Here is a 27,004-nt window from a genome sequence, read left to right on the forward strand (position 1 = left end):
AGGTAATTCATGCAAAACCACCATGTAAAGATATAAAAGAGTCTCTTTAAATTTTTTTAAAGTGTATTTCTTGTACATGCGGGAAGAGTTTCAACTTACTTCACCAGAAAAACATTTCTTAGAAGTGATAGTTTTTTTTAACATGCATTTAGAAACATTAATGTCTTTCCACCCCTGCCCTGGTGACAGTGCTTCTATTGAAATAAGAGGCCAGCCAGTCATCATGTACAACACATATATTTAACATTGGTTTTTATTACATATGAAGCCACATTACCGTGCATCAAATCAAACCAGAGAGATTTTGTACAGCGCACATCCTGAGCCCACAAATGTCAAGGTGCTAGCATAAGATAATGAAGAAAACGGAGGCACATTGAAATAAAATATGTGCCTAGGATCACACACTTTGTTCAAGGGGGAAACCATGATTGTTTCAAGGTATGCTGGTTTTGGATTATGCAATAGAGGTGCCAGATGGGTATCTCTTTCTACTTTTTTACATGACAGTTTATTTCTTTGTTTTTATTCTTGCCGCACAAGGTTAGCCCATAGGTGGCACACATAAGAAATGAAAGCTTGGCTCGTTTTGGGCTTGAGTGTCCAAGAGGACCTCGAGCTTAGCCAGATTTGGGCTTCTCGCTTGAGTCCTTAGTGGCTTGTCTACCACTGGTCTGTGAATATGTGATGTCAGTTCATAAGTCTGCAGCTTTCTACTTCAGTTGACAGCACTGCTGCCCTGTGCATAATGTCTTATGAGTGCACAGTGCTGCAGCTAACGTGGGCTGGCCTTCAACACAACTACTCCAGGCATAGGACCCTTAAGGTCACTATGTTGCAGCTTGCAACTCAGACTGCAGGATACTTCCCGGTTAATGCTTTATGTAAATAGGGTTGCAGTATGGCTACCCTATGCAAACAGGTTTACAACTTCACAAAGCAACAGTTTCATAGCCTGGACGGTAGCTATGTTGCCCCGTGCAGTTGAACATTTACTTCCTTGACACTATAGCTTCCCAATATCACCTACACAAGGCTTTGACATAGTTACACTATTCTGCAGCCTTAATATACATTCTATACTAGTCCATATGTCACGATATTGACTTTCAGCCAGTCCTGAATATTCTATTATGGAAGTAAGTTTATTGGAAAAGGTAAAACTTGGTGCTGTTAGTTTACAGCCGCCCTCATGACATGGCAAGTTAAGAGCCATGTTACAGCATTATTGCCCTTTGTAGAGATGCCAATTGTCTGTGATGCGAAGGACCTTCTGCGTTGTGTTGCACAACTAGATAACGCACAGTAACAGAGAGTTGAAGCCTTATATCGTGACTTCAGGAAGGTCACATTGTTCACAGAAAAGTCACACAATAAAGGAAAGAACGATAGCAAGAAATAAGTAGTGGGCAGAGCTTGTGCCTTCAAATATGGACGTCATTGGTTTGAACCTCAACGTGGATAACTCATCCTTTCAACTTTCCAAGTTGATGAAATGAGTACCACTGAGTGGGAGAACGTCACCCATTATTTTAGTACCTAGAGACAGCTCGGTTGGTGGCACATGCAATGTCATAATAATTTTTGATGTGTGATGTCCCAAACCTTAATAGAAATATGAGGGCCCTTTTTGCAGGCACGCCAAGTGTAAAACAAGTTGCCCCATTATTAAGTCTGTACTATTAATAGCCTGACAATGTTCCCATTTTAAAATATAATTTTTCCACTTAGGCCTGTTGTGCTTGTGTTTCGGATTTACAAAAAGTGCAAGTGATTTACTCACAGTACTGCACCAACATTTGATATGTGAGTGGCCCTTATGACCCCACTGCACTAGTTGGTGCCCCGTTCACCTTTAGAAATCCCAGGCCTGCTAGGGCATCTTCTTGTAGCACTCAATAAAACGTGTGCCAAGTGCTTTAGCACCACATGCCCTGTGCGCTGTCTCTTTGTGTTAGTCTGTGACATCTGAGGGTCTTCTTGAATTAGGGACACTCAAGTTGGCTTTCAAGGAAAAACTATTCTTTTAAAGACCTGTACAAATTAGACTTTCAGCAGAGTGACTTTAATTTTTAAAGCTTCAAGTGGACAAGAATCATAGATGAGGTCATCAGCCAGTCCTGGCTTTTTAGCCAACAGCCCTTGGCATTCTGGTACTTGTAGTTTTATGTTTTATGCTATAGGCGTTGACTTTGAAATCCAGGCATGCAAAGTACACTGGGCCAAAAAAACAGAACTGTCTGAATGGCCTACATTTGACATGATGTCAATTGGCAGCTAGCAGCGTAATGGTTCTAGGCATGAGTCTGGGTCCAGGATGAATGAGGGGTGATGGCTCTCAAAGAATGCAACCTGCAGAATTCACTTGTCAACAACATGTCGGGGTGCAAACTCAGCAGACAGTTGTAAGTTCTGTACACAGCACTGGTGAGGCCTCGTCTGCAGTATTGAGCCCAGTCATGCAGGTCACATCTAAAAAAAATGAAAAATGATCAATGGGCCAGTTAGGGACATATTGAGACACCTTCATTCAGGGGGGACAAAGATGTACAAGAACCAATAAAACAACAAAGAAACAGGGATCGGATTTCTAACCCACCTGGTGGAAGTATTTAGCCAATTTGCCAATAGAAATTGGTAATACACTTGGACTGCAACCCACACACCATCCACGATGAAGGAAGTGTTTCACTTTGCACACAGTCTCCTTGGGGTTCCTGGGTACTTACCTCGGGTGGTTCTTTGGGTCCCCAGCGCTTCTACTTCTTCTAGGTCCAGTCTCGACTTAGGTTCTGGTTTAAATTCCACTTTATTAGTCTATGGTTTGGTCTTCCCCTGGCGACCACTGTGTATTTGTGCTACTTACGTATTCTATTATCAAAGTATTGTGTGCATTGTGATTATAACTCAGGGTAGGAGATGTTGCAATGTGTTAGAGAGTGTTTATAATAAATACATAGTTTAATAACTATACTGTGTGGTTCCTTTTCACTTAACCTGCACTATATGATTAGTACTGGTAAAACAAGCTGTTTTACACTCCTGGACTAAGCCTGAAGGCTGATCTCCACAGCTATCACTTAGAGAGCTTTATAAGGTTGTCTAAGACCACTAAAATCCCAATTACGGTTGCCTGGGTTAGTGCAGGGGCTTCATTTACATAAGTCTCATTGCTCCCGTCTTTCTCCAAAATTTTGGAAAAACATATCAACCTCCAGCTGACGCAATTTGTTGACTCCCAAAATATCCTACACTCATCTCAATCTCGCTTTAGAGCAGGCTTCTCCACCGAATCCACGTTCCTGGGAGTCACCAAAAATATTCGCCAATGGCTTGATATGGGAGATACTGTGGCACTCATATTACTTGACTTGAGTGCTGCTTTCGACACTGTGTCCCACATGACTCTTCTTCAACTCTTACATTCGAGGGGTATTGTCAGATCAGCACTTAAATGGCTGGCGAGCTTTTTGTCTAGCCGAACCTTTCAGGTTTTTTCCCCGACGACGAGCTCTAAGTCCCATAATTCCCCTTATGGAGTACCACAGGGCTCAATACTTAGCCCTTTACTCTTCAACATATATGCCAGCCCTCTGGCGACTATAGTGGAAGAGGCTGGGCTAACTATATATTCATACACTGATGACACCCAGCTTATCTTTTCCTTATCGACCAAAGAGACTTCCTATATGTCCTCTCTCCAAACAGGTCTATAAGAGCTAGCTGGCTGGATGCACACTAACAAGTTGGAACTAAATGGAGGAAAAACTAAACTCCTAATCCTCGGTAGAAACAAAGCTCTCTGGGGACCTCAATATTGGCCTTGTCAAATGGGTGACCTCACCCAACCGTCACAATCTGTCCATAACCTCGGCATAATTATAGATGATCAACTATCTATGCGACCGCAAGAGGTCAAGGTCGCCTCAATCTGCTTTACAATTCTGAAATGGCTCAAAAGAATTCTTTGGATGCTGCCACCTTCGACACAAAAAACTGTGGTCAAGGCCTTGATTGTGTCCAGACTGGACTGCGGCAATGTCCTGTATTTAGGCGCTAATAAGGAGGTGCTTCGGAAGCTGCAAATAGTCCAAAACTCTGCGGCCAGACTTCTATGCCAGCTACCTCGATTGCCTCCATTACAGGCCCTCTCCGTGACCTCCACTGGCTCAGGATAGAAAATCGTTCCAAATTCAAAGCCCTTTGCTACATGCACAGGATTAATGCCGGTACAGTACCACTTTATCTTAGGACCCTAGTTCACCCATACCTCCCTATGCGTCTTATTCGATCATCCAATCAGTCTAAGTTTCAAGTTCCCATGATCAAACTCGCACGTATGGGCGACAGTCCTTTGCTTACTTGACCCCGTCTCTTTGGAATTCTCTCCCACTCCACCACAAACATAGTTACCACAAGTTCCGTAAAGGCCTCAAAACGTGGTTATTCAACCTCTAGAGTCTGACCTTTATTTTTTCTTCTAGCATGGGTCCATAGGCGCCGGGAAACCTCCGGGTAGCTGTTGTGCCATTTAAATTTAACAAATAAAATAAAACTATTCTAAGCCAGCCTCCTACAAGGATTCTGAATTTAGCCTCAATAAAAAGGTAATGTCCCTAGGAGTGGTCTTAGATAAGCACCTTAACATGGAAGATCAGGCAAACACTCTTAGCTGTAGTTTGTGTCAGCTACAGTTGGACTAAAAAGGAGGATGCACCCTAGAAGCACAAAAGCACGCTTGGGAAAATTCAAAATGCCACCTTGAGGGTTGTTTCTTGCATCCAACTACGGGTGCACATAACTTTAACACTTCATAAATTACACTGGCAACCGATTGTGGACAGGATGAAATATTGTGCACTAATGATACTCCAAAAAGCTGTACATCAAAGTGGCCCATATAACTGGCCTTTAGACGCCACGTTTATGTCAAATGAGGTACCTATGACCCTAAGTTTAGGTTCAGCTAGTTTCCTACACATTTAAGTAGACAGCGCTGGCTGGCAGGCAGCTATAGGGAGCACAGGTGACATGGTGGAATGGCCTAAAGTTGGAATTAAGGAATGTCTCATGCTTAAAGGGCCCCAGAAAAACTTAAAACTCTTCTGTTCTAGTGAGATTTGAGATTAGAAACTGTACCAGAGCCTGAATACTTTGGGGTTTAGGCACCTTATGAATGGACTTGTCTCAGACTAACAGCTTCTATGTAAACATTGCTTCCTCCTTTCTCTGGCAATGAAAACCAGTTGTGCTTGTCTTCATGAGGGTGTGAATGAGGTAAAAAAGGATGACCGAACAAACATGTTACTTTCCCTGCTGGAACTCTGTCGTTTTTGGTATAAAAAATGCTGGAATCACACCCCACATTGTAAAGCGGGCCAGTGAAGTAAGAGGTTGGGATATAAGTGGCTTGGAGCCTGAGGGAGGAATATACCTGAGGCTTCTAGCGTCTCATGGAGACTTCATTGCACTGAATGAGTCTCAATGCAATAAATTCACTTTTTGTTCGGCAAACATGTATGCTGTCCGGAGTGTGGTACATTTATGAGAGTGTGGAGTGGGTCAGGAGTGAGTGGGTCAGGGGAAGAAGGTCTATCAGGGCACCATCACAAGGCACCAGTCTATGTTTCATCTCTCCTATAAAGACCTGTTCCCTCTGGATTGTGACTGTCATGAATCTTTCTTAGGGAGGTTCATAAAAATAACAATATATGGACAACTGATGGCTGTAATGTCTGTGCTTAGAGAAGCTTTCAATGCACCATTTTGGCTGAGAAGGCGAGTGCTGGACTATGGGGAAGTTACAGACTCGCATTACACAGCTCGGCATCCGCTCCAGCAAAAGAGCAGACAACAGTCTTCAAACATAGACCTCTGCACCCATGGAGCCCTGCTACTCTGCAAACACAACACCAGCCAGGCATGCACTTGTTCACTCTATAGTGTAACTTCTGTCTGATAATGTGCCTTGATGCCCCTCCAAAGGTTTAAAGCACTATACAAATGTCATCACAAGTACCTCTGTTCTGAAGACAATGAAGACATTTGGACACTAACTTGCCATGGGAAGAGTGTAGGATTAACATTGTCCTGAAGTTAGACCACAAGCTCTAAACATAGCTTTTTATGGCCAGATTTAGTTTCTTTGATCAGACCCCAAAGAGACAAAGCTTCAGCAGGAGTGTCCCTCGTGAAAACATTTCTGGGCTCTTGGAGGTCCCTGTGCACATACTGAAAAGGCCCCATTTTTCAATATTGTCCCATTTCTGTACTTACTCTTGTTGGGTGCCATCTAAGCAGACTCCCCCACTCCTGCGTCCCTAAAGAAAGAGAGACGAGAGATAATCATCACTGGACACTAATGGGACAGATGGACGTCATACGAAGGGTACGCTGCAGGTGTTAGAATGTGGAGGAGAGAGGACACAGCCTTACAGAGAGCTGTGAACACTGGATCCTGGGAGGAATCTCTGGATTAAGGTTCATAGTGGGACCCAAGCAGCAAAGTAGAAGTTTAACAGCTATCGAGAAGGCCATACAGTTAAGAAAGAAAATACCATCATGGTCCAAACCAAGTTGAGTACAAAGTCAAAAATATAATAAGACAAACATCACAAAAACAAAGTAAATTCAATAAAAAGATCAAACGATATAAAGAAATCAAAAACTGTCTCATATTAGAACATTGATAAAATACATTAAATGCTCTCAGACCCACAATGCAAATGCAAATGTAGATACAGTGAATAAAATAGGAAGAGGGGTTCACAAAAACATCCCTCACTTCTAGTGACAGTACTTCTTTGAGCAAAAGTCCTGAAATGAGCAGAACTTTTTCCTCAGGCTTCAGTCAGATTATTCCAGATGAATGGAAATTCTATAACACTGAATAAGGGCTCCAAACGTTACCAGTTCAAACTGATTCACATGAATTCTACACAACATGGAAGATGCTTCTCCAGTACTCCAGATGTTCTGAAGAGATGTAAGTCCCACTGGGTGTGAGCAGGCTTCTCTGGCGGCACCTGGAGCAGAGTGGGAGGGCCCCTCCAGTGTAGCAGTAGCAGCCCTGGACATCTTTTCTGTCATTCACCTCTAGACAGATTATCTTACTGGAGGGCTAACACCGCTCATTTGATAGGATAAACAAGTGGCTAATGTCGCTGAAATTCACAGCCATTGACTTTGAGTATTTCTAGTAGCTTGTTCCTTCTCTGGTGACATTATTTAATGCAACAACTATAATCTAGACATGCATGTACCCAAAATACTATGATAGCGTACCTCTACCTCATCCGTGTGACAATGGTGTACACTTACCTCAGCCGTGTGGCAATGCTGTACCCTTACCTCAGTGATGATGGTGTACCCAAACTTCAGCTGTGCGACGATGGTGTACCCTTATCTAAGCCGTATGACAATGGTGTACCTTTGCCTCAGTGATGTGGGGATGGTTTACCTTTACCTGAGCAGTGAGACGATGGTGTACCCTTACCTCAGCTGTGTTGTGATGGTGTACCCTTACCTCATCCGTGTGACGGTGAGCAGTCTATATATCGACTTTTTAATATCGAGGGACATAAATATCGAGTCAAAAATATCGAATGTCCAAAATATCGAAATAGCTAATATCGATGTGAAAAATATCGTTATTTTTTTTTTACTTATATGTCGATGTAAGTAATATCGTTCGTAATAATATCGACATGTGAAAATATCGTTATTGTGTGTTTAGTAAATATTTTGAAGTTGTTTGTATAAATATTTAAAATGTATATAATATGAGAAATATTTATATTGTTTTAGGGGCGGGATGTTGGGTTATAGGGGATAAGGGTGGGGAGTGTTTTAAAAAAGTTAATATTTTTTTTTAATATATTGTAAAATTTAATTATTAAATTTAATTTAAAATGTGAAATGTATATTTAATTTTAGGAGCGGGATGTTGGTTTATAGGGGATAAGGGTGGGAAGTGTATTAAAAATGTTTATATATTGTTTGAATTTGTTGAAAAATTAGTTAAAAATTGTAAATTAAATTTAGAATTTTAAAAAAAATTTTAGGAGCGGGATGTTGGTTTATAGGGGATAAGGGTGGGAAGTGTATTAAAAATGTTTATATATTGTTAGAATTATTTTAAAAATTATTTACAAATTGTAAATTAAATTTAGAATTTAAAAAAAAAATTTAGGAGCGGGATGTTGGTTTATAGGGGATAAGGGTGGGAAGTGTTTTAAAATATTTTATATATTTGTAAATTTTTAAAAAAAATTCTAGAAATTCTAAATTATATTTTGAAATTTAAAAAAAAATTTAGGAGCGGGATGTTGGTTTATCGGGGATAAGGGTGGGAAGTGTATTAAAAATGTTTATATATTGTTAGAATTATTTTGAAATTTATTTAGAAATTGTAAATTAAATTTAGAATTTTAGAAATAATTTTAGGAGCGGGATGTTGGTTTATAGGGGATAAGGGTGGGAAGTGTTTTAAAAATGTTTATATATTATTTAATTAAAAAAAAAAACATTAATTTAGAAATTGTAAATTAAATTTTGAATTTTAAATAAAATTTTAGGAGCGGGATGTTGGTTTATAGGGGATAAGGGTGGGATTTTTTAATTTTTTTTTTATATATTTGTTAATTATTTTTTAAAAAAATTTATAAATATGAAATAAATTTTCGATTTTTACAAATATATTTCGCTGCGGGATGTTGGTTGATAGGGGATAAGGGTGGGAAGTGTTGTAAAAATGTTTATATATCTGTTAATTTTTAAAAAAAACTTAATTTAGAAATTGTAATTTTTTTTTAGAATGTTACAAATAATTGTAGGAGCGGAATGTTGGGTTATAGGGGATAAGGGTGGGAAGTTAATTTAACATGTTTATATATTGTTAATTTATAAAATATTAATATTTAGAAATTTTAAATTTATTTTTGAATTTAACTAATCCCATAATTAAATATAGATTTCAGTCAGAGTATTAAATTAATTAAGTTCACTGTCCAGCACTTATTTTAATTTAATATAGAATGGAGTGGGAATAGTAAATTAATTTAGTTCAGTGTCCAGCACATACTGTAATTAAATATAGGTTGGAGTGAGAATAGGAAATTCATTAAGTTAAGTGTCCAGCACTTATTTGAATTTAATATAGACTGGAGTGGGAATAGTAAATTAATTTAGTTCAGTGTCCAGCACCTACCCTAATTTAATATAGGTTGGAGTGAGAATAGTAAATTAATTAAGTTCAGTGTGCAGCACTTATCTTAATTAAATATAGATTGGAGTGGGAATAGTAAATGTATTCAGTTCATTGTCCAGCACCTACTGTAATTTAATATAGTTTTTATTGAGAATAGTAAATTAATAAGTTCAGTGTCCAGCACTTATCTTAATTAAATGTAGATTGGAGTGGGAATATTATATTAATTTAGTTCAGTATCCAGCACATACTCTAATTAAATATAGGTTGGAGTGAGAATAGTAAATTAATTAAGTTCACTTTCCAGCACTTATTTTAATTTAATATAGACTGGAGTGGGAATAGTAAATTAATTTAGTTCAGTGTCCAGCACCTACCCTAATTTAATATAGGTTGGAGTGAGAATAGTAAATTAATTTAGTTCAGTGTCCAGCACTTATCTTAATTAAATATAGAGTGGAGTGGGAATAGTAAATTAATTAAGTTCATTGTCCAGCACCTACTGTAATTTAATATAGTTGGGAGTGAGAATAGTAAATTAATTAAGTTCAGTGTCCAGCACTTATCTTACTAAAATATAGATTGGAGTGGGAATAGTAAATTAATTCAGTTCAGTGTCCAGCACATACTCTAATTAAATATAGGTTGGAGTGAGAATAGTAAATTAATTAAGTTCAGTGTCCAGCACTTATTTTAATTTAATATAGACTGGAGTGGGAATAGTAAATTAATTTAGTTCAGTGTCCAGCACCTACCCTAATTTAATATAGGTTGGAGTGAGAATAGTAAATTAATTAAGTTCACTGTCCAGCACTTATTTTAATTTAATATAGACTGGAGTGGGAATAGTAAATTAATTTAGTTCAGTGTCCAGCACCTACCCTAATTTAATATAGGTTGGAGTGAGAATAGTAAATTAATTAAGTTCAGTGTCCAGCACTTATCTTAATTAAATATAGAGTGGAGTGGGAATAGTAAATTAATTAAGTTCATTGTCCAGCACCTACTGTAATTTAATATAGTTGGGAGTGAGAATAGTAAATTAATTAAGTTCAGTGTCCAGCACTTATCTTACTAAAATATTGATTGGAGTGGGAATAGTAAATTAATTCAGTTCAGTGTCCAGCACATACTCTAATTAAATATAGGTTGGAGTGAGAATAGTAAATTAATTAAGTTCAGTGTCCAGCACTTATTTTAATTTAATATAGACTGGAGTGGGAATAGTAAATTAATTTAGTTCAGTGTCCAGCACCTACCCTAATTTAATATAGGTTGGAGTGAGAATAGTAAATTTATTAAGTTCACTGTCCAGCACTTATTTTAATTTAATATAGACTGGAGTGGGAATAGTAAATTAATTTAGTTCAGTGTCCAGCACCTATCCTAATTTAATATAGGTTGGAGTGAGAATAGTAAATTAATTAAGTTCAGTGTCCAGCACTTATCTTAATTAAATATAGAGTGGAGTGGGAATAGTAAATTAATTAAGTTCATTGTCCAGCACCTACTGTAATTTAATATAGTTGGGAGTGAGAATAGTAAATTAATTAAGTTCAGTGTCCAGCACTTATCTTACTAAAATATTGATTGGAGTGGGAATAGTAAATTAATTCAGTTCAGTGTCCAGCACATACTCTAATTAAATATAGGTTGGAGTGAGAATAGTAAATTAATTAAGTTCAGTGTCCAGCACTTATTTTAATTTAATATAGACTGGAGTGGGAATAGTAAATTAATTTAGTTCAGTGTCCAGTACCTACCCTAATTTAATATAGGTTGGAGTGAGAATAGTAAATTAATTAAGTTCAGTGTCCAGCACTTATCTTAATTAAATATAGAGTGGAGTGGGAATAGTAAATTAATTACGTTCATTGTCCAGCACCTACTGTAATTTAATATAGTTGGGAGTGAGAATAGTAAATTAATTAAGTTCAGTGTCCAGCACTTATTTTACTAAAATATAGATTGGAGTGGGAATAGTAAATTATTTCAGTTCAGTGTCCAGCACATACTCTAATTAAATATAGGTTGGAGTGAGAATAGTAAATTAATTAAGTTCAGTGTCCAGCACTTATTTTAATTTAATATAGACTGGAGTGGGAATAGTAAATTAATTTAGTTCAGTGTCCAGCACATACTGCCAACTCAGTCAATTGTGGTGTACCAGAAACTCACCTCAGAACCCAGAACCCAGTCTCTGGCTAGTATTAGTGTCCCATTCGTTATCCGAGATTAGGCTCAGAAATCACAATGAAAAGACAACACAGAACTAGCGACTCAGTATCCTCTCAGGAATGGTGGGAATCCGAAATACCTGTCCGTATATTATTCTCACATCAGTCCACAAGAAGAATCAACAGAGACACGGGGAAAATAAAAAGAGTTTATTTTTATAGACCACGTGTCCTAAAATGCAGTAGGTTGGCTAATACAAGCAGACAAATGATTAAAATCAAAACCATCAGCTTCGTTACAATACCATAGAATATAAAAGGGGTGATCATATTATAATGACAGTGGATAATATCACCTTCCCTTTACTTACAAGCTAATATTATTATTATGCTAATAGAAGGTCTCTTAGGCTTCAATAGGGGACCCCATACCTCAAAGATCAGCTTAGTGAAATCACATCACAGGAGCATCAGAAGTCTTCTCGCAGGAAGGCTCGTCTTCGGTCTGAATATTAAACATGATGTGTGCATTATTAAAAGCACCAACTTTCAGGTATTCGCAGCTGCCTGTGTGTTATGGATAAATAGTGGGTCGATCAACCTGGAGTGGAAAACATGCTTTGTCTAACGACCCAGACTGTTTTGTCACGCCATGTACAGACCAAGGTCCATGCGCAGAGCTCGGGATGGTAATAACAGATTGCTTCCGTGTGAGGCAAAGCTCGAGTCAGCAGTTTGTTTAAGCAATAACATGTAAACGCAGTGTCGTGCGCAAAAGCGGCAAGATGGATTTCTAACATCTAACGCGGTTATGCTAACTTCACAATGTATGTACGTATTAAGGGAGTCCTCACTACATGCCCCCTTGATGGAAGCACTATACAGTAGGCAAGAAAAAAGAGAATGCAAAGTTCAGTTTCGACAGAGCAGAACAAGGCGTATTCAATTAATAAACAATTTATAGTTCAGGCAAAAGTAGAAAACATGAAAATCGAAAAGGGGAGAAAAAAACCACAAACATGTGATGGGAAAAATTAAAAATTGTTTATGTGGACAGCAGTCCAAAGGCACGGGGGAAAAAACATAGAGGACCACAGTTTACTCAATCCATGAACGTATATGCAGCATACGTGGCCACTGCTTCCAACAAGAAATCGTTTGCAGAGCCATGAAAAGTTTCAGCCATCCAATTAATCAAAGAAAAGGAACATACATGTTCTTCAATGAGCGGAGCCTCTAGCACAATCAGAGGGCAACCCAATTGTTCCTCCAGATAGCTCATATTCAAGAAATTATAGGCTGCTCTTGCGATGTCCCAATTACCCAGGATACCATGCGCCGCACCACAGGCCATAATCCGAACACCAGAACAGGCAAACTCGTGAGACACTAAGGGCCTCATCAGTCGATCATAATCCGGCACCGGAGACACCATGTTGGTTAAGCACAAATCCAAAGGCCATTCAAAGGGACAATCTAGGCAGTGAAAGACTGGCTGTACGCAGGTGAAGTAGGAATACCGGAAGGATAATCCATACGCCAGGCTCAAAGTCGCCAATGGTAGCGTACCATAATATTCAAGCATCCTGTCACGGAGAAGATGCAGACGGGACACGTTGTCGTGTGGCACAGAAAGAGCAGCCATTTCGCAGTATGAAAAGTAAAAGCAGCACTCCTGCCACAAGCGCCAGAATCAGCGGGACACCTCCAAAGATGCTCGAGAAAATAGAGTGAAAAAATGCCGCAATCACACCACAAATAGTTTGGAAAGAGGTCACGAGTCCCGAGCCCACAAGCTTAAAAAAGTGAGCTAGGCCAGTCGTGGACGAGGAATTGAAAATTGTTTGGATCAAAGCACCAAAATGTAGGGGGAGGTCAGTATTCAAAAGCGCCTGTACCTCAGTACGCGTATTTGCAACGTGAAGGACAAATGTTTCACCGGAGGAAGTCAATGGCACCTCCTTTTTGGACAATAGCGCCTTTATTCTGCTCATTTTGTTGAACTCTGCTTTCAAGGTTGGAATCTAAGGCCAGATGGAAACATCCAGCAGCCCATGCGGGGGTGGAAATAGAACATTATTGCAGCACACAAGTCTCTGCGATACAGTCACTATGTAAGGGATTCCCACTAACATCCCGCAGCAAGCTTCATTGTTCAGAATTAAATAACTACCGTTTGCAAGCAGCGTGAAAGATGGCGTAATCACTGGCACTGGGATACCTTTCATGACGCAGGCCAAATTTGGAGTTTGTACATTGTATGCACTGTGTAATTGAATGTGTCTATATACTACAGAATGATCAGGTGTCGTTGTACATTCTTCACCTGTCAGAGAAACCTCAGTACCGTCCCTTGTACATCTATACATAAAAGGGAGGGACCAAACATCATGTATGAAAGCGGTGCCCAGCTGTTCATATCTACCCAGAGCATAGTTTTTTATACAGGACGTAAACTTGAAAAGCGCGAATGGGAGAGTGATCAACCAATGTAATAACCACACGCCTGTATCCAATTCCGCTACAGAGAAAGGTAAAGGTTCAAATTTTTCAATATGTAACAATGAATATGTAGCATCTTTCATGGACATTAATTGCTGTTTTTCAGTAAGGTTAAAGGGAAGCAATAAAGATGTTGTATTAAAAAAGTCCCAGGGGACCTTCCCTGCCTTTAACGTTTGTAATGTCCATGTTATTGGTTGTTTTCTGTATGTTGCCTTTCTATTGGATGGTTTGATTTTTTTGTTGTTAATTGGTTTCCTTTTATAGAAAATGCTAAGTAAGAGTATATTTAGTTTTAAAGGAGGAGAGTTTTAAATCATTATATATAAAAAGATTGTTTATAATGTGTAGTGAATGTTTTTTAAATGTGTTCGAAATGCCAATGTGATAATTATTTCAGTGTTTTTTTATTATGTTGTTAAATATTGAGATCGCTATAAATGTTATGTTTATGTTTAAGTAGAATCTAATTTGAAAAATGTATGTTTTGGGAAAATATTGTCTTTATGTTGTTTAAAATATTGGTTTTATTAGTGTTAGAATAGTCGATATTTTTTATAAAAACGATATTCTTGATGTCTATATTTTGGTTATCGATATTTGTGACATTTGTCATATTTATTTACTCATGTCGATATTTAGTATTGCGATATTAATGTGTGCGATATTTGTGTGATCGATATAATTGTATTACGATATTGTAGTGTCGATATTAGTGTAGTTTTTTAAGTAAGTATACAATGTCGATATTTTTGATGTCGATATATTTGATGCGATATTTGTGTAGTTCGATAATGTGTCTGTCGATAATATGTCAGAGATCCCCGTGTGACAATGGTGTTCCCCGACCTCAGCAGTGTGACAATGGTGTACCCTTACCTGAGACTTGCGACAATGGTGTACCCTTACTTCAGCCGTGTGACAAATAGGGCATGCTTACCTCAGCTGTGTGACCATGGTGTACCCTTACCTCAGCCGTGTAGGGATGGTTGTCAGATAGGCCTTCTGGAATCTTCAGATGCACAGGAGCAGAAAGACGATAATTCCCAATGTCCCACTATGGCCTCCTGCAGCTCGTGAAAACACTCAGCTGGCTAAGGAGTCCACAGGGGGAAAGGGGATGGGACAGAGAAGAGACTGCCACTTCAGGATTTCAGGTTCCGTTCTGGTCTTCTATCTTTTCTCTTGCCTTCTAGTTCTGAACCAGCCTGCTTCTTCTTGGAACTGAAAAGTAATCTGGTTAAGTAACTTCTATTAAGCTATTAGCACTTAATAATTATTTATACATTTTTCACCTACCCGACTCCTAGGTGACTTGTGCCTCTCTTCATTCTTCTGTAAGATGTATATGCTGTTTGTCTGCAACTACAATGACATTGGTGATTGCCGCTCTATCAGTTTATGTGCTTGATATTGGTCTCTCAATTTGTTGGGTCTTACCTACTAGTTGTACAGAAGACTCCTAGTGAAAATTCACCAAAAACTCTCTGGGGAAAATCCTTCCTCACAGGAATACTAATAGTAGACCCTACTTGGCTCTTGTCTTAGTGCACTGGATAAGAAAGGGCTAGGATGTCTACAGCGATGCTAATGTGTACTCTAAACCTAATACCTATGGAAACGACTACTCTAATTGCTAAGGGTTTTCCTCTAGTAGGAAGAAAGTGAATTGGCTACTATATTCTATACAGTTCTGGCAACTAAAAGCACTGTGTACCGAAAAAAACGTCACAACTCTCAGGATTTATGATACTGCCTTCACATAAACTTTTGTGACTAATGCCCTTTTAAGTATATCTTCAGCTCCCTCTAAATAAGGCTCAAAACGGACTCGTAATGCTTCACTAAGCTCCAAGCTCCTCACAAAGGTCGAACAATAACAAGCTTACTACTGCTCTCTCCTGCGCTACTCCGCCCTCTGAATATGCACTGCCAATATAAAGCACGACGAAGTTAGCCCGCCGCTTGTTCCCTGACTAACTTCGCGCCGCTCCAACAGTCGAACCTTCTTCCTCCTAGTCTTCTGGTGAAGTGCGCACTTCTGCAGGCGCCTCACCTGGACGTTCTGGATTGCCGTTCTGTTCCAGGAAACTAGACGCTGACCAGCGGCGGCCATCTTGGATCGTCTTTTCAATCTAAAAAATCGAGAAGGAAATATACCTTGCCTCCCATACCTTTTATTCTTCAAATTCACTGAGCAGATCAAGAGCGCTTGAACCGGGATGCTCTGAGAGGTTCTGACAGTACCCCCTCTCAAAGCAGGCTCTCCCGGTTTGGGTTTGTTTGGATGCTTCTTATGAAACTCTCTAATCAATCGAGGAGCATGAACCTCAGTACTCAACTCCCATGACCGCTCTTCAGGACCATAACCCTTCCAATCTAGCAAATAGTAGACCTGACCCTTAGTCTTTCGTGAATCTAAGATTTGCTTGACTTCAAACTCAACTCCTTCCTCTGTTTGAATGGGTCTAGGAGGTGTAACTGTTCTTAGCCCTAGTGATGTCTTTTTTAATAGTGAAACATGGAATACAGGGTGTATCTTTAGTGATTTTGGTAGTTTCAATTGGAAGGTCAAAGAGATTAATCTTTTTTCAATAGCATATGGCCCTATGTATCGGGGTTGTAGCTTCCGATTACCTTTTAGTCTTAAATTTCTAGTACTTAACTTTTCAATAGCATATGGCCCTATGTATCGGGGTTGTAGCTTCCGATTACCTTTTAGTCTTAAATTTCTAGTACTTAACCAAACCTTTTCTCCAACTTGGAAATCAGGTTCTTTCCTTCTGTTTCGGTCAGCATATTTCTTGTAACTCTCTTTAGCCTTACAGAGGTTCCTAGTGGCTAAACTATGCACTTGGGTTAAATGTTCTACCAAATCTTTGACTGCTGGAACGTCCACTTCTTGGAAATTAATTGATTGATTAGGATGTCTACCAGAGTGTAAATAAAAGGGAGAATAACCTGTGGACACATTTCTCGCATTATTATGAGCGAACTCTGCTGCCTAAAGGTACTCTGGCCAATCACCCTCTTTATCTAGTAGACATTTTCTGAGGTACTGTTCCAATTCTTAATTATCCCTTTCTGTCTGCCCATCTGTCTCTGGGTGATAGCTAGTGGTGTACCTGGATTCTATGGTTAATTTTTTGGCAAAAGCCCTCCAAAAATGAGATAAAAACTGGGAACCCCTGTCAGAAACTAACACCCTAGGTATACCATGAGCCCTCACAACTGTCTGGTTAAAGATGTGAGCTAACTTAGCAGCTGTTGGGACCCCTCTTAAGGGGACAAAATGGGCCATTTTTGTGAAAGGTTCCACACACACCAAAATGGTGTCATAACCTTGACTGGAAGGCAGCTCAACTATTAAGTCTAAGGTCACTGGATGCCAAGGGTAAGGAGGTGTGGGCATTGGTTTCAATAAACCTTTTGGGGCCTGCCTTTCTGATTTCCCTCGTGCACAGATGTCGCAAGTGGATACAGACTGATAAATGTCTCTAGTCATATTGGGCCACCAAAAGCGTCTTTTTACCAAATCTTCAGTCTTCTTGACACCTTTATGGCCAGCTAATACATGATCATGACACTCCCTTAAAGCTCTTTGTTGCAGCTCTTCAGTAGGCAAGTAGAGGGCCCCATTATGATATGGTAAACCTTTGCAAACTTCTCTTCTTGTAGCCTGATCCACCCATTTCCGGATCTCTTCTAGCCCCATGGAATATGATGTTGGTTCCCCCATGTCTCCTCTTAACACAGCACCAAGGATTCTCTCTTCAGCGATTATGGGTTGATTTTCAATTTCTTCCAGGACATTCTCTGTGCCTAATCGGGACAATGCATCTGCCTTTCCATTTTGTGAACCCGGTCGGTAAGTAATCACAAAGTCGTAGTCAGCGAAATACAATGACCACCGAAGTTGCCTAGGTGTCAACCTTCTAGCAGACTTCAAAAATTTCAGGTTTCGATGATCTGTGAAGACAGTCACCGTGTGTCGTGCACCCATCAAATAATGTCTCCACTCTTTGAACGCATCTTTAATGGCCAATAACTCCTTTTCAGTGGTTGTATAATTCACTTCTGCTGAGGTAAATTTTCGTGAGCGAAAGGCCACTGGATGCAGTTGTCCCGTACTCTTCTGTCTCTGAGACAAGACTCCTCCCAATGCTAAATTGGAGGCATCAGTTTCTACATAAAATGGTTCACTTAGATCCGGATGCAAAAGGATCGGTGCTGTTGTAAAATCTTTCTTCAATCTTGAGAAGGCCTCTTCAGATTCACTGGTCCAGTTGAATTTAACTCCTTTCTTCAATAGTTTGGTTAAGGGAATTATTTTCTTGGAAAAATCTTGGATAAATCTTCTATAGAAGTTTGCAAAGCCTATAAAGCTTTGAACTTCTTTCACAGACTTCGGAGATTCCCATTCGGTCACTGCCTTAATCTTATTTGTATCCATGGCAATTCCATTGGGCGAAAACAAAGCCTAGAAATTCTACTGTGTTCACATTAAAAGCGCATTTATCTAGTTTCACATACAAACTATTCTCTCGCAATTTCCGCAAAAGTCCCTTCACATGTTCTTGATGTTCTTCCACGGAATTTGAGTAAATCAAAATATCATCAATGTATACAATTGCATTTTGATCGATATGTTCTTTTAACACGTCATTAATAAAGTATTGAAATGCGGCAGGGGCATTACAGAGCCCATAGGGCATGCCTTGATATTCATAGAGACCATGTTTTGTTCTAAATGCGGTCTTCCACTCGTCCCCTTGCCTAATTCAAACAAGATGGTAAGCCCCTCTCAAGTCTAGTTTTGTATAAATTTGTGCATTTTTCACTTGATCCAGTAACACTGAGATTAAGGGCAGAGGGTAGCGATTTTTGACCGTTATTCAATTTATCGCCCTTTAATCTATGCAAGTCCTCAAATCTCCATCTTTTTTAGGGATGAAGAAAAGAGGCGAGGAGATAGGGTATTGTGAAGGCCCGATGAATCCATTACTGAGATATTTCTTCAGATATTCTTTCCGATGTCGATCTTCCTTTTCTGTTAGAGCATATATTCGGCTGCATGGAAGATTGGAAACAGGCTCTAGCTCTATTTTGCAATCGAAATCCCTATGCGGTGGAAGCTTCTCAGCCTCCACCTCACTGAAGACATCTCGAAACTCCTTATATACAGATGGTAATTCAGTCGTTTGAATCACACAAATTGTCGCTCTTCCTTCACACAGGTTAAATGCTGGAGTTTCCAATCTCTTCTGATCGCTAGGCTGGTAACAATGTTCCTTACAAAACCTTGAATTCAACTTGGTAGTTCGTGCGCTCCAATCTATAGTCGGATTTTGTTCCGTAAGCCACGGGAGCCCCAGGATCAGTTCGAATTGGGGAGCATCTATCAAATTGAACTGCAAAGTTTCGCAATGACCCTCCTCAGTTTGCAATTCAACCGCTTCGGTATGGCTAATTATTGGTCCAGAGGTCAGATTTGTGCCGTTCACTGCTCGCACAGCTTCACTCTTCTCTTTCCTTATAGCCTTTAATCCAATTCTTTCAGCAAATCTATGATCACAAAAATAACCCGTTGCTCCTGAATCCACCATCACTGTAATTTGTGTCAAGGTGAACTCCCGAAACTTCAAAGTCATCATCAAGATAAGGTGTGGAGAAGAGGACTGTAGCGCATTAGCCAAGGAATGGTCCTTTGGAGTTATTTCTAATTCAGCAGCCATCAGTCCAACTCCATTTACGGATGGTGCTGAGCGTTTTCCACCGGTGTTTGTCTTGGCTTCTTTGTACAATTGCGTACAAAATGACCACTACCTCCACAATACAAAAATTGCTTATTTGCACGTCTTCTGTCTTTTTCTTCTTTGGAAAGAGGGCCACGGATAGTTCCAATTTGCATTGGTTCTGAACCATGCTGTGAGTCACTTGTTCTAATGTTCACTGTTCTGGCTCGACCAAACCTCGGCGTACTTGAACGAAAATCCCTCTTCTTCTCTCCTCTCCGTTCATTTTGACGAAAGTCTATTTCCATTACTAAGTCTATAAGCGCAGAAATTTTGGTGGGTCTATTCGGCACTTGTGCCAAGGCATCTTTCGACTCATCCTTCAGCCCCCGGTAAAACACTGCTGCTCTTTTATTCTCTGGCCATTCTGTCTCCACAATTAGCTTGTCAAACTGGGCCAGATAGGCTATTAAATCTCGATTTCCCTGCTTGATTTTCAACAGTTCATTATCTGTGGCTTGTGAGGCCTTTCGCCGATCAAATATTCTGAGGAACTCCTTTTTAAATTCAGCTAGATCATACAAGATTGGGTCATTTCGGATTACAAGAGGCATTGACCAAGATGCAGCATCACCGCTAAGATAGGATATTATTAATGCCACTCGCGACTGTGCATCAGGAAATACAGCTGGGCGACACATAAAATGTAAAGTACATTGGGTCAGGAAAATTTGTGCTTTCTGAGGGTCCCCATTGAAGTGCTCTGGAGGGGCTAAGGGAATTACTGGGGACAAAGAATGGATCACTTGGGTAGTAACTTTAGTGGATGAAGCAGTTGGATCACTGGTGTAATCTTCATGTAATGAGGGATTCTTAAAACTTGTACCAGAAGCTAAACTATTCATCTTCAAGGTCAAATCTGAGGTCTCTCTTCGAGAAGCAATTAAATCCTGTTTAAGCTCTCTATTCTCTTCCCTGACTTTTATTAACTCCTTCTGGATTCCTTCTAAAACTTCCCCTAACTTCTTCAAATCTAGTCCCTCTGCCATTTCTGCTCAGGTGCAATTTCAAACGTGGGCACTTCACTCTGTCAGATAGGCCTTCTGGAACCTTCAGATGCACAGGAGCAGAAAGACGATAATTCCCAATGCCCCACTATGGCCTCCTGCAGCTAGTGAAAACACTCAGCTGGCTAAGGAGTCCACCGGGGGAAAGGGGATGGGACAGAAAAGAGACTGCCACTTCAGGATTTCAGGTTCTGTTCTGGTCTTCTATCTTTTCTCTTGCCTTCTAGTTCTGACCCAGCCTGCTTCTTCTTGGAACTGAAAAGTAATCTGGTTAAGTAACTTCTATTAAGCTATTAGCACTTAATAATTATTTATACATTTTTCACCTACCCGACTCCTAGGTGACTTGTGCCTCTCTTCATTCTTCTGTAAGATGTATATGCTGTTTGTCTGCAACTACAATGACATTGGTGATTACTGCTCTATCAGTTTATGTGCTTGATATTGGTCTCTCAATTTGTTGGGTCTTACCTACTAGTTGTACAGAAGACTCCTACTGAAAATTCACCAAAAATTCTGGGGAAAATCCTTCCTCACAGGAATACTAATAGTAGACCCTACTTGGCTCTTCTCTTAGTGCACTGGATAAGAAAGGGCTAGGATGTCTACAGCGATGCTAATGTGTACTCTAAACCTAATACCTATGGAAACGACTACTCTAATTGCGAAGGGTTTTCCTCTAGTAGGAAGAAAATGAATTGGCTACTATATTCTATACAGTTCTGGCAACTAAAAGCACTGTGTACCAAAAACACGTCACAACTCTCAGGATTTATGATACTTCCTTCACATAACCTTTTGTGACTAATGCCCTTTTAAGTATATCTTCAGCTCCCTCTAAATAAGGCTCAAAACGGACTCGTAATGCTTCACTAAGCTCCAGGCTCCTCACAAAGTTCGAACAATAACAAGCTTACTACTGCTCTCTCCTGCGCTACTCCGCCCTCTGAATATGCACTGCCAATATGAAGCGCGACGAAGTTAGCCCGCCGCTTGTTCCCTGACTAACTTCGCGCCGCTCCAACCGTCGAACCTTCTTCCTCCTAGTCTTCTGGTCAAGTGCGCACTTCTGCAGGCGCCTCACCTGGACGTTCCCGATTGCCGTTCTGCTCCTGGAAACTAGACCGCTGACCAGCGGCGGCCATCTTGGATCATCTTTTCAATCTAAAAAATCGGGAAGGAAATATACCTTGCCTCCCATACCTTTTATTCTTCAAATTCACTGAGCAGATCAAGAGCGCTTGAACCGGGGTGCTCTGAGTGGTTCTGACAATGGTGTACCATTACCTCAGACGCGTGATGAGGGTGTACCCTTACCTGAGCCATGTGACGATGATGTATCCTTACCTCAGCCGTGTGACGATGGTGTACCCTTAACACAGCTGTGTGATGATTGCATACTCGTACCTCAGCAACGTGACAATGGTGTACACTTACTTGAGCCATGTGACATTAGGGTACTTATGTCACATGTTTGATGATGGTGTACCCTTACTTTTGCCATGCGACAAAAGGGTACCCTTGCCTTATCTATGTCATGATGGTGTATCTTTACATTAGCCGTGTAACAATGGTGTACACATAAGTCAACCATGTCACAATAGTGTACCCCTACCTCAGCAGCATGACAATGGTGTACCCCAACCTCAGCAGTGAGTCAATTGTGTACCCTTACCTGAGACATGTGATGATGTTGTACACTTAACTCAGCCATGTGACCATGGTGTCTCCTTACCTAAGCCATGAGATGATGGTGTATCCTTTTGTCAGTCATCTAATGATAGTGTACCCTTACCTCAGCTATGTGAGGATAGTGTACCCTCACTTTAGCCGTGTAACAATGGTGTACCCATAGCTCAGCCCTGTGACTAAATGAGTAACCTTAGTTCAGCCATGTGAAGATGGTGTACCCTTACCTCATCTGTGTGACGATGGTGTACCATTACCTCAGCCATGTAACAATGGTGTACCCTTACCTGAGACGTGTGGTAATGGTGTACCATCACCTTAACCGTGATGTGATGGTGGACCATTACATCAGTCGTGTAACAATGGTGTACCGTTTCCTCAGTCATGTAACAATGGTATACCCTTACCTCACCCTTGTGACAATGGTGTAACGTTACCTCAGCTATGTGGCGATGGTGTACTTTAGGAAGGTAGGCTCCTTCTACATGATTACCCCACATCTTGCCTTGTGTTATGCTGTTTCTGATCAGTCTAACTGGGATCCTGCTAATCAAGACCCCAGTCTCTGTGCTTTCTCCCCTAACTTCGTTATGGTGAGTACTTAGGTACATCCCAGATTGCCTACTGGTGTACCCTTATAAGTCCCTAGTATATGGTACTGAGGTACCCAGCGCATAGATAGATACCCCAGGGGTCCCCCATGGGCTGAAGCATGTATTATGCCACCCATGGGAGACCACTCAAACTGTGACTACAGGCCTGCCATTGCAGCCTGTGTAAGCTAGTGCTAGCACCTGTTATGACAGATATAAATTGCTTGTATCTGAGGTCACTGCACTTAAAACCTATAAGTCACCCCTAAGTCAGGCCTTTCAATCCTGAAGGCAGGGTGCTCAGTTCTAAGTGTGAGGGTGCCCCTGCATGAGCACGACAACCCTACAACCTTCAGAATCCATTCTCCTGGGTTGTAAGGGCATCAGCCATTATGATACATAGGGGCATATCAACAAGGGCTTCATCTCTGCTTTTTTGGCTTTAAAAGCCAAAAAAGCAGAGATAAAACTAGCACCCTATCAACAACAGGGTGATAACATGCAAATTCGCATGTTAGCACCCTTTTACTCTACGCTTCCCCTTGCATCTCTAATGAGATGCAAAGGGGGCGTTCCAGAGTAAAATATTAGGAGAAATGTCGCTAAGCGACATTTCTCCTATTATCAAGAATATCGCTAACCCTGTTAGAGACAAAAAAAGCAGCGCTAACCGCGGTTAACGCTGCTTTTTTACGTCTGGTATTTTTCTGACTTAGCCAGGATATCCTATGGAAGGAGGATATCATGGCTAAGTTTGTCTGTCCCTATCAACAAGCTAACGTGAGATTATCGCTGGGTTTCCAGCGATAATCTCATGTTAGCCACTTAGCACCAGGATTTTTATCGCTATTGAGATAAGCGTTGCTAATAGCACGCTATCTCAGCGATAAAAATCGGCGCTAGCCGGGGATAATTATCTGAGCGCTAAGTGCGCTCAGCGATAATTATCGCCGGTTGTTGTTGATATGCCCCATAGTGTGGCCATTCGTCATTTAGTGAAGACCATCTCTAAACTGGCTGGATAGAACTCTGTCGTTTTTGGTATAAAAAATGCTGGAATCACACACCACATTGTAAACGGATGAAAGGAAATTCCACAACAATGAATAAAGGCGCCAAAAGTTACCGGTTCAAATGGATCCACGTGAATTCTACACAACATGGAAGATGCTTCTCCAGTACTCCAGATGTTCTGAAGAGACGTATGTCCCACTGGGTGTGAGCAGGCTTCTCTGGCAGCACCGGGCCTGGACTGTGAGGAGCCCCTCAGTATAGCAGCAGCATCCCTGGACATTTTTTCTGTCCTTCACCTCTAGGGAGATTATGTTACTAGAGGGCTTACACCGCTCATTTGAGAGGATAAACAAGTGGCTAATGTTGTGTAAATTCTAAGGCATTCACTTTGAGTATTTCTAGTGGCTTATTCCTTATCTGGTAACATTATTTAAGGCAACAACTATAATCCAAAGTGGCATGCACCCTAAAATACTATGAGAGTGTACCCTTATCTCAGCCGTGTGACAATGGTGTACACGTACCTCAGCCATGTGGCAATGCTGTACTCTTACCTCAGCTGTGTAAAGGTGGTGCACCCTTACCTCAGTCGTGTGATGATGGTGTATGCTTACCTCATCTGTGTGATGATGGTGCAACCTTATGTCAGCTGTGTGACTATGGTTCACCCTGACCTCAGTCTTGTGACGATAGTGTACTCTTACCTCAGACAAGGGATGATGGTGTACACTTACGTCACCCATGTGACGATGGTGTACCCTTCCCTCAGCTGTTTGACGATGGCGTACCCTTAACTGAGCCTTGTGGCAATGGTAAACACTTACCCGAGCTGTGTGATGATGGTGTACCTTTAGAGCCATGTGGCAATCATGTACACTTACCTGAGACGTGTGTTGATGGTGTACCCTTACCTGAGCAGTGTGACAATGGTGTACCCATACCTGATTTTATATATATCAACAGGAGTATAACCCATAGACCACGTTGAGATGTGGGTAGGTACGAGAGATAAAGGACAACAATTCTCAACTGGTATAATTATACAGGACAATTATAAATGCATGTACATGACATAAGCAGGGAGGAGAAAGGGAGACACAGGCAAAAAATCTTTTTGAAAAATGCACTAGGCATCAAATGTTTATAATCATAAAGATAAATTAAAGCAAAATACAGTTGTAACAACACTGTAAGCAAGAAATGCAAGTGAACACAACCCGAATTGGACTTGGTGCTGAATGTGTAAGTGACACACAAAGTGGCGACGCAAGTGACAATGTGGAATCAGCGAAAGACGGCGCAACAAAACATTAGTGACAAAATATATACAGTGAGTATATTGTGGTTCAAGTGATGAATGAACAAGTATTTACAATGAAGACAATTATTTAGGAGGAACCACAGAGAAAAAGTGCGCTATTATTTGCACTGAACGGTCAACGGCGTTTCGATCCTCTGATTCAGGATCATCTTCAGGACCGGGTTGTTGAGTTAACTGATTCACACGCTCAACGAGGAACAGTATCCCCGACGCCCTCGCTGCTACCTGGATTCAGTCCCTCCCTGCTACCAAGGATTCACATCCGGTAAGCACTCGGGACACCACAAAGGATTTTCAACCTCATATCCCGCCGATGTTCTACTCCTGACATGGCCGTTTTTCCGGATCGCACCATCATCGATGAGATCGTTCCTCCAACTTGGATCCACTGATGCTCCCTTTTCTCCTCCCAGATTTGTTCTCATGAGCCCGATCCGCCCCAACCTTTACAGCACCGCTTTTAACTCAACAGTCTCCCTTTCTCCTCCCTGATTATGTCATGTACATGCATTTATAATTTTCCTGTATAATTATACCAGTTGAGAATTGTTGTCCTTTATCTCTCGTACCCATACCTAAGCCATGTGACGATGGTCTAACCTTAGCTCAGCCGTGTGACTATGGTGTACCCTTACCTCAGCCTTGTAGATATGGGGTACCCTTACGTCAGTAGTGTGGCAATTGTATACCCTTACCTTATCTGTGCAACAATGGTGTATGGTTACCTCAGTTGTGTGACGATGGTGTGCCCTTACCTCACCGGTTTGACAATAGTGTTCCCTTCCCTCATCCGTGTGATTATGTTGTACCCTTGCCTCAGCCATTTGATGATGGTGTTCCCTTACCTCACACCCATGTGACAATGGTGTACCCTTATCTCAGCCATATCACAATGATGAGCCCTTACCTCAGCCGTGTGACGATGGTGTACCCTTACTTCAGCGATGTGGCAATAGGGTACCCTAACCCCATCCATGTGATTATGGTGTAACATTACCTCAGCCGTCTAACAATGGTGTACCCTTATGTCAGCCACGTGACAATAGTTTACCCTTATTTCAGATGTGTGACGATGGTGTACACTTATCTCAGCAGTGTGAAGATTGTGTACCGTTACCTCATCTGTGTGATGATGATGTTCCCTGATGTCAGCAGTCTGACAATAGTAAAGCATTACCTTAGCCGTGTGAGGATGATGTACCTTTACCTCAGCCATGTAACCATGGTGTACCTGAGCCATGTGACGATGGTGTGCCCTTACCTAAGACGTGTGCTGACATTGTACCCTTACGTCAGCCATGTGACAATAGTGTACCCTTACCTCAGCCATGTGATGATGGTGCACCAAAACCTCAGCCATGTGAAGATGTACTCTATATCAGTGGTCTGACAATAGTGTACCTTTACCTCAGCTGTGTAATGATGGTATACCCTTAACTCAGTCATGTGATGATGCTGTATCCTCACTTCTGTTGTGTGATGATGGTGTACCCTTATGTCAGCCGTGTGACAATAGTGTACACTTACCTCAGATATGTGAAGATGGTGTACCCTTATGTCAGCTGTATGATGATGGTTCACCCTTATTTTAGCTGTGTGAAGATGTTGTACCCTTACCTCAGCCGTATGATGATGGTGCACCTTTACCTCAGCTGCGTGATGATGGTTTACTCTTACCTCAGCCGTGTTACAATTGTG

The 27,004-nt window shown here is 40.8% G+C and overlaps 1 protein-coding gene across 1 annotated transcript in view; it reads right to left on the reverse strand.

Moving 5' to 3' along the window:
• Nucleotides 1-228: 228 nt before the first annotated feature.
• LOC146808702 (cell adhesion molecule CEACAM16-like) overlaps nucleotides 229-27,004 on the reverse strand; it is a 99,931-nt gene continuing 73,155 nt past the window's right edge. The window contains exons 3-4 of the mRNA XM_085614216.1: nucleotides 6,277-6,320; nucleotides 229-2,472 (exon numbers count right to left, since the gene is read on the reverse strand). Coding sequence (XP_085470342.1) covers nucleotides 6,293-6,320 — 28 coding nt within the window. The 3' untranslated portion in view covers nucleotides 229-2,472; nucleotides 6,277-6,292. The remainder of the gene's footprint in view (nucleotides 2,473-6,276; nucleotides 6,321-27,004) is intronic.

This window comes from Triturus cristatus, chromosome 7 (assembly GCF_964204655.1).
Source record: "Triturus cristatus chromosome 7, aTriCri1.1, whole genome shotgun sequence".
Classification (NCBI taxonomy): Eukaryota; Metazoa; Chordata; class Amphibia; order Caudata; family Salamandridae; genus Triturus; species Triturus cristatus.